Source organism: Zootoca vivipara, chromosome 14 (genome assembly GCF_963506605.1).
Source record: "Zootoca vivipara chromosome 14, rZooViv1.1, whole genome shotgun sequence".
Taxonomy (NCBI): domain Eukaryota; kingdom Metazoa; phylum Chordata; class Lepidosauria; order Squamata; family Lacertidae; genus Zootoca; species Zootoca vivipara.
In genome coordinates this window covers 671,740-687,613 of record NC_083289.1, presented here as the reverse complement: position 1 = coordinate 687,613, position 15,874 = coordinate 671,740, and the positions used below count along the sequence as shown (strand labels likewise).

General features: G+C 47.7%; 1 protein-coding gene across 1 annotated transcript in view; it reads right to left on the bottom strand.

The window, feature by feature from the left end:
* Positions 1-13,363, bottom strand: part of SNUPN (snurportin 1) — a 41,307-nt gene extending 27,944 nt beyond the window's left edge. Inside the window, exons 1-2 of the mRNA XM_035138167.2 lie at positions 13,223-13,363; positions 10,282-10,444 (exon numbers count right to left, since the gene is read on the bottom strand). Of these exons, the coding sequence (XP_034994058.2) occupies positions 10,282-10,439 (158 nt within the window). The 5' untranslated portion in view covers positions 10,440-10,444; positions 13,223-13,363. The remainder of the gene's footprint in view (positions 1-10,281; positions 10,445-13,222) is intronic.
* Between the last annotated feature and the right edge of the window lie 2,511 nt (positions 13,364-15,874).

Genomic DNA, 15,874 nt, shown 5'->3' with positions numbered 1-15,874 from the left:
CTGACACTTTCTGTCTCATCTGAACTTTTCATTAACATAGGGTTGCCATATTTCAAAAAGTGAAAAGTGCCTTTATTTCAGCATCGAGTTGGAGCCCTTGTACAATTCTAGCAAGCAATACATTTCCCATAATATCCTAACTAGACTAAAGGATGTCGAGAGACAAACTATTGTGGCAGCTGCAAACAAAATTTGCTCCCCTATATTCTATGATTTAAATATCCTAGATAGCAGAGCCAATTACGTCACTAAATTAATAATCCCAGCCCAACGTAGGGCTTTTATGTTGGCCCGTCTGAATGTTTTTCCCTCGGCATTTGTCAGGGGAAGATATCAAAACATTCCTCGAAACAAGAGATTCTGCAGATGTTCTATGAATGTCCCGGACACTGTAGAGCATATTCTCTTTCATTGTTCATTGTACAGTACACTCCATCAACGTGTGCTGTCCCCCCTTTTGGGTGGTCTGGAACCCCAGCAAGATGAAAATGTGGGATTCTGCCTATCTGACGTTGACCAAAGGGTAATGGCGGGGGTAGCCGAGTTTTTGGTAGCAGTCCTCCAAGGAGCAGGTTAACAGGGAAAACCCCAGATCCTATCTATCTATCTATCTATCTACATATATATGTATATGTATATGTATATGTGTATATATATATATATATATATATATATATATATATATATATATATATATACACACACATACATACACACACACACACATATACATATACATACATACATACATACACACATTCAGTCTATGTAGCCAACTGCTGCCTTTTATATATATATATTTCAAGGCTCTTATATGTGATTTTCTCTTTTATGGTTTTACTTGTAAAATGCCTAATAAAGGTTTGATAAGATAAATAAACATCCTTGTAGAAGTGTGGCATACACATGAAAGCTCATACCAATGGCAAACTTAGTTGGTCTCTAAGGTGCTACTGGAAGGAATTTTTAAATTTTGTTTCGACTACATCAGACCAACACGGCTACCTACCTGTAACCATCCTTGCTAAAGAAAACAATAACTTGGGCCCACAGGGACCCTGAACCATAATATCCCAAACCCCAAATGAATGGATAGTCACGCTCTATATATTAAACTAGCTGACCCGGCCACGCGTTGCTGTGGTTCTTTCCTGTGATCCCCCACCCCGTCCCGATCCATGACGTATCCTGCCCCTCCAATCCATGACGTATCCTGCCCCTCCTCGCTCCACCCCGGCTCATCCCTGTGTTTCGGTAGGATACCGTTCCCTCTGTTGTCCCTGGGGAGTGTTGGCCACTCCCCCCTGTATCTCCATACCCTTGGAGAAGGAACTGTTAGGTTCTGGGTTTTATTTCCCAGCATGCACTTCTGTCTGAGCCCTCTGTTGTCCCTGGGGAGTGTTGGCCCCTACCCCAGGTATCTTCCTACATTGGCCCCCACCCTTGGAGAAGGAAATGTTAGTTTCTGGGTTCAATTTCCCAGTACAGTGGAACCTCGGTTTATTAACACTTCGGTTTACGAATTTTCGGTTTACGAACGCCGCGGACCCATCTGGAATGGATTAATTTACTTTCCATTACTTTCAATGGGAAAGTTCGCTTCAGTTTATGAACAGACTTCCAGAACCAATTACACCCATGCTTCGGGTTAAGTACGCTTCAGGTTGAGTACTCCGCGGACCCGTCTGGAACGGATTAATCCACTTTCCATTACTTTAGATGGGAAAGTCCGCTTCAGTTTATGAACAGACTTCCAGAACCAATTGTGTTCATAAACCGAGATACCACTGTATTTACTTTTGTCTGAGCCCTCTGTTGTCCCCTCCCCCTCTGTATCTCCATACATTGGCCCCTGCGCACGTATCCTGAACATTTCTATATATTTAGATTAAGGATGGGGGGGTGATGATGTGCCCTGGGACACAGAGAACTACTTAAAAAATCCCGAGGGGTGTGTGTCAAATAGCGAAGCCCCATAGCCCCGTAGCAACAGACAGGCCCAGACAGAAGGAGGGGGGTCATATGGACCACTTGGGGCGGGCCTCCCAATCTAGAGGGGGCCTCGGTCTGCATATTCACAATCATTAAAATGAAAAAAGTAACAAAAGGGTTAAAAACAGGGCCACATTATCTTATCTACCTGGCCCAGGCCTCTGTCTGGCCCTGCAAGGGCCTGACAACAGAAGGCGCGTTCTGAAGCACCTGAGTTGTTCAGTTCCATAAAAAAAACCCAGGAAGTGGCAAGGGGAAGGTAGGGGATTGTAAATGGGTTGGGGGGTGGCCACTGCAAATATCTGAGGACTTAAACTGGGGAGAGAAAGTGCATGGTTGTGGTTTTTTTTTAAAAAAAAAAAGACACAGAGGCTTACAATCAGTTGTTTCTCCTAAAATAAGACATACCCATAAAATAAGCCATAACAGGATTTCTAAGCATTTGTGCAATATAAGCCATACCCCGAAAATAAGACATAGTGATAGGCGCAGTTCTGGAGGGCCCCAAGGAAGAGGCAAGGCTGGACGCGTAATAAATAAGACATGCCCTGAAAATAAGCCAATGTGGGTTTTTTTAAGGGAAAATAAATATAAGACAGTGTTTTATTTTCGGAGAAACATGGTAAAGCCTAGGTTAAAAGGGGCACGACTGCCCTTACTTAAAATGGCCGCCAAAGCCTCGCATGTGACACAACGCCCACTAAATTATAAAGCGAAAACCCCTCGCTGTGCCCCCAAGTGTGTGCTAGGAGAAATAGAATGGTATTTATTTTTGTCTTGTGGATTTTTTTTGGGGGGTAGTGGTGCTAAATTGTAAAGTAAAAACCCCTTGCCGCGCCCCCAAGTGTGTTGCTGTGGGTTATCTACCCCCCCACCCTACGTCAGCCCATGACCTATTTGGGCTCCTCCTCCCCCCACCTCCCACCCAGGGCTCCATTTGGGATAGTATTTAATGGGCTGTAAACCTGAGGCCTAGTATGTAAAATGGAGCCAAGGCCTCCTGTTTTACAGGATCTCGTGGCAGAGGCGGGGTTTGTGGGTGTGTTGTGTTGTTGTGGCTTATCCCTGTGAATGGCCCCATGTGTCCCGATCCATGATCTATTCAGTTTGTCCCCCCCCCATGACCGGTGTGGTAGTGTTGCTAAATGGTAAAGTAAAAACCCCTTTTCATGCAGGGGCCTACATAAATCAAAGGCCGTGTTGCGGCCTGTGCCACCCCCCCCAGGCAGGCCCTGACCTCCACTTGGCAATGTTGGTTTTTTGGTGGGGTTTTTTTGGGGGGGGGTTAGTGGTGCTAAATGGTAAAGTAAAAACCCCTTGCCATGCCCCCAAGTGTGTTGTTGTGGGTTCCCCCCCCCCGGGCCTGTCAGGGGCCTACATTAAACAAAGGCCTTTGGGGATTTTAAGTTGCTTGGTTGATGATAATGTCATTTGGTTTGTGGGTGTGGCTTAGATTTCACAGGAAGGGAGGGGTTGGAGGAGGGTACTACGCCACTTGAGGGCGCTGTTTGACTTGGTGGAAAAGCAGGTCTGTACCTGGGCAGGTGTGTGATTTGAGGGATTTTTGGCCCCAACAACGCTCTAGGAGTGGCCTGGATCGTTGTGTCAAGCGGTTATGGAGAAAAGTGTCAAACGGAATTTCATGATTTTTACATTTTTATATATATAGATAGATTCTACACTATCTTCCAAGCTGTAAGTAGAGTCCATTTCTTTTTTTCTTCATCTTTATTGGTTTTTTACAACAAAAATGCCTTTTTAATATGAAATCACAATGTAAAGTTTCAGTTTCTTGTTGATGTACATATGTTTCTAAATCATAATAAAAATAAAACAAAGATATATTCTTAATCATTTGAGTCCTTGATGTTCTAATTACCTCAGACTTCCCTCCCCTTATTTGGGTATTTTGGAGTTCTTGGTTGAATGCGTATCATAATAAATCTAAATGGTTGGTTACCAACTTTTTTGCTACCATTTGATATTTCTTGTTACAAGAATTAATCTAAACCAGTCAAAAATTTTAATTCTCTGCAGTGGTCTTTCAGGTATTGTTTGAATATATTCCAATCTTTACTAAATTTTTGTTTCACTTGATCCCTTATATCCCTTGTCAGTTTATCCATCTCAGCATATTCCATCAGTTTAATCAGCCAATCTTTTTTTGATGGTATTGTCTCACTTTTCCAGTTCTGAGCAATCAAAACCATGGGTTGGCAAACTAAGGTCCGTGGGCCGGATCAGGCCAAAATGCCTTCTATATCCGGCCTACGGATGGTGCGGGAATCCAGGCAGCTGGCATAGCGCGCAGGCACCCTGTTTTTTGTGACTTGGGGGTCAAAAGTGCTTGAGACAAGCCCCTTCTTGCAGGGTGAGGAAGAGGGAAAAGGAGCCACAGTTCGGATTTCCACCATGGAAGGGCAGTTGGGGAGCGACGTCCGCTGGTGTCTGTGGCAGCGGCTGCACTCCAAAAGCGCCGCCACCGCCTCTCCTTCCCTCACGTTTTTGCCTGACTTTGCGTGGCCAACGGCTTTTCCCTTCACCCTGCATGTGCACATGCTCTGCAGCGCTGACAGGAATGGGGCACTTCCCTCAGCCCCCCTTACGAGACAAAGAAGACCAACGCAAAGGAAGCAGCGTGGGGGCATGTGGGACATTTGGGCAACGGTGGGGCTGGTCCAAATAAGGGGGTTTGCCAAAAATGCGGGTCATAATCATGACAACATACAGTCCGGCCCCCCTCAAGGTCTGAGGGACAGTAGACCAGCCCCCTCCTGGAAAAGTTTGCTTTACCATGGCTGATTTTACCTCCTCATTCTTCACTGACCATTCTAATAAAATTTTATACATTTTGGACACTGTTTTGTCATTAAGTATCATCTCTACCTACCTACCTACCTACCTAATCTTTTAAATTTTATTCAGTTTATTTACAACACATATACACACACTTGTCAAGCTGAACATAAAAATAATAATACAGAAACAAAAGAGAAACAAAGAAGACGTAAAACTAAACAAAAAAGTACAAATAAAACATAACATACGAAAACTTATACAAAACAAATACCGTGTTTCTCATATTATAAGACACGTCTTATATTTATTTTTTCCTCAAAAAACACACACTATGGCTTATTTTCAAGGGATGTCTTATTTTTTTCCTCCTCCTCCTGCCGCGGCCGGCATTGCTGCTGCGCCTATCACTATGTCTTATTTTCGGGGTATGGCTTATATTCCTTGAATTCTTAAAAATTCTGCTATGGCTTATTTTATGGGTATATCTTAAAATATGAGAAACAGGGTACTGTAGTCAATTGTATGTAAAAAGGGCATGTGGGTGGGTCTCCACTTTTCTCCAAAACCTCTTGACCAATTGTGTTCCAATTCAGACACAACGTCCCATGCAAATGTCCGAAAAATCTTATAAAGTTTGCTAAGTCAAATGTCACACCTGAGCCAGGTAAGACCCCCAAAAACCCCGTGTTCAAGAACTCACAACTCACCCTAAAGTGGATGCTGGGAAATAGAAGCCAGAATCAAGAGACCTTGCACAACAGCGGCCTCGAGTGACGGCTACACTGGTACTGCAGGTAGGAAAGTTTTCCTTTCAACAACAGCTCAGCTCGCCTTTGCAGACTAGGCCAAATAGAGCTGCGGGCTCCCCTGGGTGGGGGATGGGGGAGGAGGGGCAGGAAAGGTCATGGGGCGGGACAGGGTGGGGCCAATCACAGGGATGAGCCGGGGTGGGGGAGGAGTCTGAAGGGGGACTCTGAGGGCCCATTTAACAGACTAAGCCACAGTGGGGCCTACAGGGGAGTGTGCAGGAGGTCTCCGAGGGCCAGCTAGTGTACACACACACACATGATTATTTCTTTTTTTCCAATTTTTGGCAATTAGTGTTCTCGCCGCTCCCATGGCGTAAAGGAATATTTTCTTATTTTCTCTGGCAATATCTATGTCTAGTATCCCCAATAAAAAAGCTTCTGTTTTCTTAAGAAAGTTGTTTGAACATTTTCTTTAACTCTTCATACACTATATCCCAGAAGCCTTTTATTTTATCACGTCCACCACATATGTATGAGTGTCCTCTCTGTTTTGTTACACCTCCAACACAGATCTGATTTTGTTTTATATATTTTACATATTTTGGTTGGTGTTAAATACCATTTGTAAAACATCTTTATTACATTTTCTCTTATCGCTTCACAAGTCTCATCATCAAGTCACTTTTGAATCTTGAAGGTTCTTTACTAAAGCCCCTTTTTATCTTTTTATCTTGTTTAAATAAGTTATGTATTTGGTGTAACCAATTGTTCACTTTACTTATTTCTTCAAAACTTTTGAGTCTTAGTAGGTTGCCTTCTTCACAGAGAATTTCTTCATATGTAACCCCTTCATTAACCTGTTTTACTGTCATGGCTTCCATCAGCAACAACCACCAGGGATTCTTTTGTTCCAGGATACCCTTATTTTTTGTCCAGACTGCATATAGAGATCCTTTTATTACATGATTCGTAAAATCTCTGTGAACTCTCGCCTTATCCTACCATAAGTAACTATGGCAGCCAAAATGGTTGTTAAAGCCCTCTAAGTCTAATAAGTTGGGACGCGGGCATAGCTGCCAACCCCCAGATTTGAAGATAAGGAATCCTATGGGGCTGTCAACTCCCAGATATGAAAGTAAGGTCGCTGAATAAGGGAATTTGCCGCAAAAAAGGAAAAGTTGACAGCACTGGACGCGGGTGGCACTGTGGGTTAAACCACAGTGGTCGGTGGTTCAAATCCCTGCGAAGGGGTGAGCTCCCATTGCTCAGTCACTGCTCCTGCCAACCTAGCAGTTCAAAAGCACGAAGTGCAAGTAGATAAATAGGTACCGCTCCGGCTGGAAGATAAAGGTAAACTATAAGGAATTATATAAAGAAGGCCAAGAAAATCAAGAAAGTATAGATCGAGTTTTCGAACCAGAATATATTATGGAAGATCACAAAAGATGCATCAGCCCAATTGAATGCCCCAATCAGTATGATGGAAATCCAACAAGCAATGGAAAGGGTGAAAGTAGGGAAGGCCCTAGGTCCAGACGGATTACCAGCTAAATATTACAAAAAATTAGAAAATCTATTGTCACTACCATATAAAGAGGTAGTGAACAATATCTTAAATACAGGGAAGCTACCAGAATCATGGGAGGAGATCCATATAACCTTGACCCAACATCAGTTAAGAATTACTGACCTATATCTCTCCTTTAAAATAACTATAAAATATTCAGATATACTAGCAAGTAGATTGAAACGTATACTGAAAGACTATATTCATAAGGACCAAGCAGGATTTCTCCCAGGAAGCCATATGAAAAATAATATAAGATATGTAATAGATACTCTAGAGCTGGGGTATCCAACCGGTCGACCACAGGATGATCGTGGTCGACTGCGGGATCCTTATCGCGTTGTTTAGAATTATGTCCCCGCTCCCCTTCCCCTGCGTCATGTTTAGTGTGTGTTCCTTTGTTGTCTGCTGTAGTGCTGTGTTCGTCTGTTGTCTGAACTCCCCCCCCCCCAAATGGGTAAATCACTGCCAGGTTTCCCCCCCCCCCCGCTCTAGAGTATCTGGAAGTCAAAATCAAAAAACAGGCCGCACTGTTATTTATTGATGCGGAGAAGGCGTTTGACAACGTCTCCTGGAGGTTTATGAATTTTTTAAAAGAAATGATAGGAGTGGGAGAAATTTTTTATAAAGATATAAACGCAATATGCTTGCAATGAAGAGCTAAACTAGTCATAAATAACAATCTAACAGAAAATTGTAATATAAAAAGAGGTACAAGATAGGGGTGTCATTTATTCACATTGTTATTTATATTGGTGTTACAAATCTATATATATACTAGTATCATGAAGTCTGTTAAAATAACGGGTGCTAGAGCAGACCTGTTGCTCTAGCAACCTCAGGGACATGTCTCTCTCATCCCTGGAGAGCTGCTGCCTTCTGGGCGCCCGTGCCAACAGACTGGGTTGAGGGATGCCCCCCAAAAGCCGTGTCACAGCCCAGGCTGGCACCACGGAAACCTTTCCCTGCTTTTTCCTCCCGGGGTCTGCGTGCAAACTCCAGGTGGACGCGTTTCTAAGGGTCGTCAGGAGGTGGACTCGGGTGGCCCCGGCAGCTGATTCCCCTTCATTCCCCTCTCCGGACATACCTGGCTTTCCCCGCTCAGTTTGTGCCCACCCGGCGGCGGAGGCGCGGCACTGCCCATTCCGCTGAAGTCTTGCCAAGAAGTGCTGGTGGCCGCCCTCCTCCCGCACGCTGCTCCGCCCGCCTCTCGAGGGGCTCGTGGGGGAGGGAGGGAGAGCTTGCGGTGCATGCTGGGACACGTAGTCCTGCAGGGGCAGGAGAGGCGAGCGGTCGGTCGGCAGGGTCCGGACTGAGGCAAGTTCCTGAGTGGGCAGCCCGGGGTAGTGGTGGCGCGGACAGAGTGAGAGCTGCTCCGAACCCCGAGAGGCTGAGCTCCCTTACACGCCGGTTAACGCGCTCTGTCTCTGCGTTCCAAGTCCCAACGGCTGTCCGTGGGGCACATGCGCAGTAGCGCAATCCCAGGGACACAGGGACTGGACGCAGAGACACTTGGTCTATATTATATAGGATATAAAATGTAAAATGTGCATGTTTGTGGGTCTTCACTTTTCTCCGAAACCGCTTGACCGATTCTGTTGAAATTTGGACACAACATTCCAGTCCAATATGCGAGTGTTTGCATAAACTTCGATTACACAGATGTGACACCTGTCACAGGTAAAAATATGATTTTGTGGAAAAAATAATAGCGCCTTCCAGTGGACATCAAAGGAACAGACACCATTTCTGTAGTACAGCCCCACCCCACCTGCCCCATTCCTCCTCCTCCTACCTCGCCACCACCCACCTCACCAGTCAGGGCCCCACTGCAACTTCACCAAGCCGGACCCTGCCGCCTCCACCTTCCACGCCGACTTGAGAGACAGACCGGGCCTCGAGAACCACCCTCTTGTCCACCAGAATCCGCCGGGAAAACTGGCCAGAACCTCCCCAACATGGCCAGACGGCATGCGACGGGGAGAGAAGGGGGCTCAGGGTGGAGGGTGACGTCACGTGGGGGGAATATGACGTCACCCACCAGGGGAACAGAAAGGGGGTGTCATTACACCCTCCGTCTGTCCACCTAAACGGGGGCCCTAATGGAGCCACAGCAACACGTGGCTGGGTACAGCTAGTTCTGAATACGAACATTAGAAAAGAAAAGAATATAAGCGGTATAGTCGTTGGAAACAAGACCTTCAAAGTAAAAGCCTTCACTGATGACCTGACTATAACCACAGAGAACCCAAAAGAAAGTGTGCCAATAGTGATAGAGAAGATTACGGAATTTGGGCTAGTCACAGGCTTTAAACTTAAGAAAGAAAAAACTAAAAAGTTAGTAAAAAAATATGAGAGAAGAGGATAGAATAGAACTACATCATCTTACAGGTAGAGTCCATTTCAGATACAACAGCTAAAGGCCAGAAATGATAAGCATTTAAGAATTTAAGAGAGAGCAGTTGGCATGTTGCCTGCAGACAATTATATATATTTATAAAATATATTAAATATTATATTTCCTGAGAGACAGGTGAGTGTGGCAGGTAACTGAGTGGCAAATGTGTCTGCCTCTTAAGTTCCCCACTCCTCGTCTGGCAGTATTTGCCTGCTTTTAAAGGTTGTTGTACGGGCTACCAATAAGACAATGAGCTGTAGTCAGTGTTAGCTCTGAGCCGATCCATTGAAACGAATGAACATTATTCATTTAGGTCCATTAATTTCAATGGGTCTACTCCAAGGAGGACATAGTTGGATGTTTCATATATAATTTGCTTCCATGGCTCCTTTTTATGCCACTTTGGGAGATTTATACTGTAGTTGCTTAATTATGTGGAATGACTATGATTAGGCATTCTTTCGTTTTGAACATGGAATTTGCATTGCCTTGTTATATTGATGGTTTGGTTTACATTGCTTGGTTAGTGTTGGACCTGAGAGCCCAGGATTCCAGCCCCACTCATTCATGAAGCTCACCAGTCTCTGTCTCTCAGCCTCGCCTACCTGCCAGGGTTGTTGTGAGAATAAAGTGGGGATAAGAATCATCATGTGTGCCACAGTGGGCTCCTTGGAGGGAAGGCGGGATAGAAATTAAATTAAATTAAATAAATAAATAAATAAATAACACCAACAACAAGATGGAAATACAGGCAGCCATTTAGAGGCGCCCCTTACGTTTTCTGAAATGCAAGGAGCTTCCGCCGCCTCTCTGCCTGCTCCAAGGAGCTGTACTTGGATTTGTACTGTGCCAGCCGGGGGTGTGGTGCTGCTGTGCTGTTGAGGTCCTGGGAGACAGCAAAGCTGGAAGCGAGAGCTTGGCTCAGCTCCTCCATTGTTTCTGTAGGCGAGAGAGGGGAAAGAAAAACCAGACCAAGACATTTAGGTACAGCAGAATTCATTTGGTTCAGCTCAGAGTAGGTCAGGCCAATGCAAACACAACCAAAGGCCCATCTAGTCCTGCATCCTGTGGGAGTGGACTAGATGATCCTTGGGGTACCTTGCAACTACAGTGGTAGCTCTGGTTAAGAACTTAATTCGTTCTGGAGGTCCGTTCTTAACCTGAAACCATTCTTAACCTGAGGTACCACTTTAGCTAATGGGGCCTCCCGCCACACGCGCTTTCTGTTCTCATCCTGAGGTAAAGTTCTTAACCCGAGGTACTACTTCCGGGTTAGCGGAGTCTGTAACCCAAAGTGCTTGTAACCCGAGGTACCACTGTAAACGACTCTATGATCCCTACAGTGGCTACCCAGGATCCCGCCAGGAAGCCCAAAGGCCAAAGATGAAGCTCGCACCTCTTAAATTGAGAGGAAGACTGCTGAGCCAGGAAAGTCTCATACCTAGGGGCCAATGTGGCCCTTCAGAACTCTGTCTGGCCCTTGTCACTCTTTCCAGGCCATGCCCCTCACTGGCCCCAGAGTTTTCCCCGGCTGAAACATGTCCTTGAACTCTGATGATGCCACTTGTTTCTCTGGATGGAGGTCAAAGGTGTGTGTGAAGAAAGCAGCATATTGCAGCGTTTCTCAACCGCTGTTCCGCGGCACACTAGTGTGCCGCGAGACGCTGGCTGGTGTGTGGCGACGTGCGGCGACGAGAAGGGCGATTTACATTGTCACGTGCCTGGCGGCCTGACCCACCGGAAAGCAATATTTCTCCTCCTCTTTCCCAAAGCTCAGTGCAAACGACTGGAGGGTGGTTTTAGAGTCTAGGGAGGCCCCCTAGGGAGGCGCGCTCCAGATCCGCCGTCGGCCCCCCTTAAGCCGCATTGAGGTTGCTCCGCCTCCCCTGCCTCCTTCGCCATGGCTGCGCGGCGGACGCTGGGCTTCGCGGTCCGGAATTACTCGCAAGCAGCAGCCAAGGTAACCTTTCGCCTTTGAGCCGCCCCGCAGCTCCCCTGGAAGTGTGCGCGCCCTTGTAATCCGGGGGCAGGCAGAGCCTTGCCTGGACTGTACCACTTCGGGCCGCGGGAGAGGAGAAGTGAGGGTCTGAAGGCTTCTCCCCTCCCATGGGGCGGCAGGAGGGAGATTAATTTCCTCCTTCCTATAGTCAATATAGGGCGCCACAGAGTTAATTTTTTTAACTTTTTTAATGGTGGTGTGCCTCGTGATTTTTTTTCATGGAACAAGTGTGCCGTGGCCCAAAAAAGGTTGAGAAACACTGGCCTATTGGACCAAAATTAGATTCACTCTCATTGCTCCAACGGCCTTTTAGTCCATAAACATTTATACGACGAAGAATCTGTCCGCTTCATCAAGTGCAGAAAGTCTTGTCTTTAACTGACTGAAATCTGTTATCTACATACCTGCCAAGTTCCTGCCGGAAAAATAAGGGATTGGCAGACTGGAAGTAGCGCTGCGACCATTTTGGAACAGGGCAGAGCAGCATCGGAAGTCGCTTCTGAGCATACTCCACCCAGTTCCAAAATGACTGCCGTGCCAGAAATCATTTCTGCACATGTCCAGAGACTCCAGACATGGGAAGAAGGAGCCTCCCCTGGCTGGTAACTAAACCGGGGGGAAACAAAAAAATCTGTTTTTCCAGCTGGAAAAACGGGGGTATCCCGGGGAATACGGGAGACTTGGCAGCTATGGTTATCTAGCTTGTCGCTGCATCTGGACAAATCATCATCACCAAACTCAGCATGAGGATTCCCAAGGTGGGGCAGCCTCTTCACCAACCATTTTGAATCAAGATGGGAGACCAAAACGTGGCCTTGGCGTGACTTCGTCCGTTTTCTGGCATAGGTTCATCCGCCTCTCAAGATACTGCTGCCAAACTTGCATTAGACTCGGTGGTCTCGATTGACATTTGTCGTGAGGCGCCATATGGAATCCAGAAAGCGGCTGAAACTTTGCCTGGTTTTTTGGCATAGGCTTGCCCACTTCTCAAGGTACCATTTGGTGAGGGCTCCTAAGACAGGAACCGGGGCCTGTCCACATTTGGCCCCCAAGCTAAATAAAGGCAGGGGACCAAAGCGTGACTTTGGCTTCACATGATGTTGGGTGTGATGACAAACTCAGGAATTACGCTACCCACTAAAACACTGGACTCTTTTGGGGCTCCTGGAGTTTCCTGGGCAGCGGTGTGCACAGCTGTGTGGGTAGACCTACATGGGGAGCATAGCTGTCAAGTTTTCCCTTTTCTCGCGAGGAAGCCTATTCAGCAAAAGGGAATTTCCCTTTAAAAAGGGGAGAACTTGACAGCTACGGTAGGGAGCGCCCGGCGCTGCATCACCATCTTTATCCTGCCCCGCCCCCCATATATGTATGAAATAAGCCCCCAGATCCGAAGTTAACCCCTTCCGACTGTGACGACACGCGCAGACCCAGAGAGAGAAGCTTCCGCCCGGCGGGGCTTCCCAGTGGCGCAGGCAGCATCGCACCCCCTCAGAGGAGCCCTGCTCCGTCTCCCAGCCGGGGCTCGGAGGATGTGCCGGGGGCGGCGCTGATGCTTCTCTGAGATCCGCCCCGCCCCCGGGAAAAGCCAGGCTGCGCGCGCCTCCGCCTCTCCTCCGCCCGCCGGAGCTCATCTTCCACGCGAGAACATTAACAGCCGTTCGCTCGCCCCGATGGCGACCACCCAAGGCTGGAGGAAGGGTCTCCCAGGCCCCCCTTACCAGACGCGCCCCGCTGCCTCCCGACGGGACTCGAACCGGCAGATTTCAGGGAGCGGAGCAAGCAGCCAACCGTCACGCGGGCGCGGCCTCTGTCTTGCCTCGGCCAACCGGCTTCTTCCCCGGAGTTCACGGCTTGGCGAGGCGGAAGGGCGGGGCCAGGAAAAGCCCCTCCCTCCTCCCCCCGTCCCACCTCTCACCGCTTCCCTTGCACGCACCCAGCCGGGCGCACCTCGTGGGGACGCATGCGCATTCTTCGCCCCGCCCCTCGGCCGCTTGCTTATTCCCAAAAGCGCTTTGGTAAAGGGGGAAAGGAAGAGACCGCCTGCCCCAAGGAGACATCGACCTTTTAAATTGTGTAGAGAAAGTGTATAAAGAAAAGATTCCCCCCTCTCTAGAACCTGTTGACATCCATTGAGGCTAACGGATAAATGGAAGTCCTTCACAAAGCACATAGTTAAACTGTGGAACTCCCTTCCACAAGAGGCAGCAGGGGCCACCAACTTGGATGACTTTCATAGAGGATTAGACTAATCATGGAGCATAAGGCTATCAGCAGCTACTAGATGTGTGGCATAATGGTTAGAGCACAATGGTAGCCTGACTGCAAGGCCATGCACCATTCATTTGGGAATAAACCCCATGGGGCACAGACAGACTTCTGGTTGAACATTCATAGGATGGCCCTGCCTGGCAGAAGCAGAGCTAACATGAAATGTGCTTTTGCGGGCATCTACATGTGACCTTCCTGACTGGCATTGTGGACCTTATTATTTTTATTGCATCACTAGCTGGCCGTGATGCTTTTGAATGGATGCTTTTGAATTATGGTGCTGGAGGAGACACTTGAGAGTCCCATGGACTGCAAGAAGATCAAACCTCTCCATTCTGAAGGAAATCAGCCCTGAGTGCTCACTGGAAGGACAGATTGTGAAGCTGAGGCTCCAATACTTTGGCCACCTCATGAGAAGAGAAGACTCCCTGGAAAAGACCCTGATATTGGGAAAGATTGAGGGCACAAGGAGAGGGGGACGACAGAAGACGAGATGGTTGGACAGTATTCTCGAAGCCACCAAAATGAGTCTGACCAAACTGCGGGAGGCAGTGGAAGACAGGAGTGCCTGGCGTGCTCTGGTCCATGGGGTCACAAAGAGTCAGACACGACTGAACGACTAAACAACAACAACAAAGCTGGCCATACCACGCATTGCTGTGGCTCAGTCTGTTAAATGGAGCCTCAGTCCCCCTTCAAACTCCCCTCATCCCTGTGATTGGGCCCACCCTGTCCTGACTCATGACCTATTTGGGCCACCCCCCATCCCCTACCCAGGCAAGCCCCTACCTCCACTCAGCCTAGTCTGGAAAGCGGCCTAGTCTGCAAAGCCAAGCCGAGATACTGTGGAGAGGAAAGCTTTCCTAGGTGCAGTACCAGAGTAGCCCTCGCTAGAGGGTGCTGTGTTGCAATCTCTCCTGTACTCCCAGCATGCACTTTCATATGATTTGTGAGTTCTGAAACATGGGTTTTGGGAGTTTTACATGGCCCAGGTGTGACATCTGTCTACGCAACCTGTATAGGAACCTCCGCACAGTGAAATGGAACGTTGTGTCCAAATTTGAACGGAATCGGTCAAGCGGTTTCTGAGAAAGGTGCTGTGCCACCTACATGCACCTTTTACATTTATTTATCTATATACTGTATATAAAAATGTAGGCATTGCGCACGCGGAGGCCACCGCCTTTCTCCGTAACCGCTGAACCATCATGTAATAAATTTGGCCACAACGTTCCATGCCCATCAGGGAGGGATCTGGCATAATTCTCCCCTCAAAAAAACTCCATACCTTTCACACCTAAAATAATTATTAAACACAAAAAGTGGCGCCCAAATTAGACATCACCACCAGAAGCTCTGAAGACTCCAGCAGCATCCAATAGAAAGGCTGATCAACCACTGCTGCCTCCAAAGCCGCACCACCAGATGACATCACAAAATTCCACAGTCAACCAACTGAAAACAGGCCTTGTGCAGCAACAAGGCCCAACATGGAGTGGAGGTAGGGGCCTGCCTGGGGGGGGAATGGGGGGCTGAATAGGGGGCAGGGATAGGTAATGGGTCAGACCAGGGTGGGGGGAGACACAGGGATGAAACCTGCCCTCTCCATAGTGGCTGAATGGATTTAGGGGCCTGCCTGGGTTGGGGGATGAGGGGGGTCGAATAGGCCGCAGCACAGAATCAACTGAATATGGGCCTTTTACAGGGCCGTGCCTTTGGGTAGAATAAATGTTATTTCACATAACACACGTGGGTAGGGGAGTCAGGGTTGGGACAGGGCAAAATTTCACAGAACTCGTGCATTGGGGGAATTATTGTGTGCAAAATGAACGGGTCACCGGGGGGGGGGGGTGTTGGACAGAGGAGAGGAGGGAAATCACAGGGATAAGCCGGGGGTGAGGGGAGGAGTGGGGGAATAACAAGGATACGTTATGGATTGGCACAGGGTCAAGGAAATAACACAAATAACCCACAGCAACGTGTGGAAAGGCCAGCTAGTATATATATAGATTTATACTGCACTATCCATGCACGTATGGGCCGCGGGTGGCGCTGTGGTCTAAACCACGGAGCCTAGGGCTTGATGATCAGAAGGTTGGTGG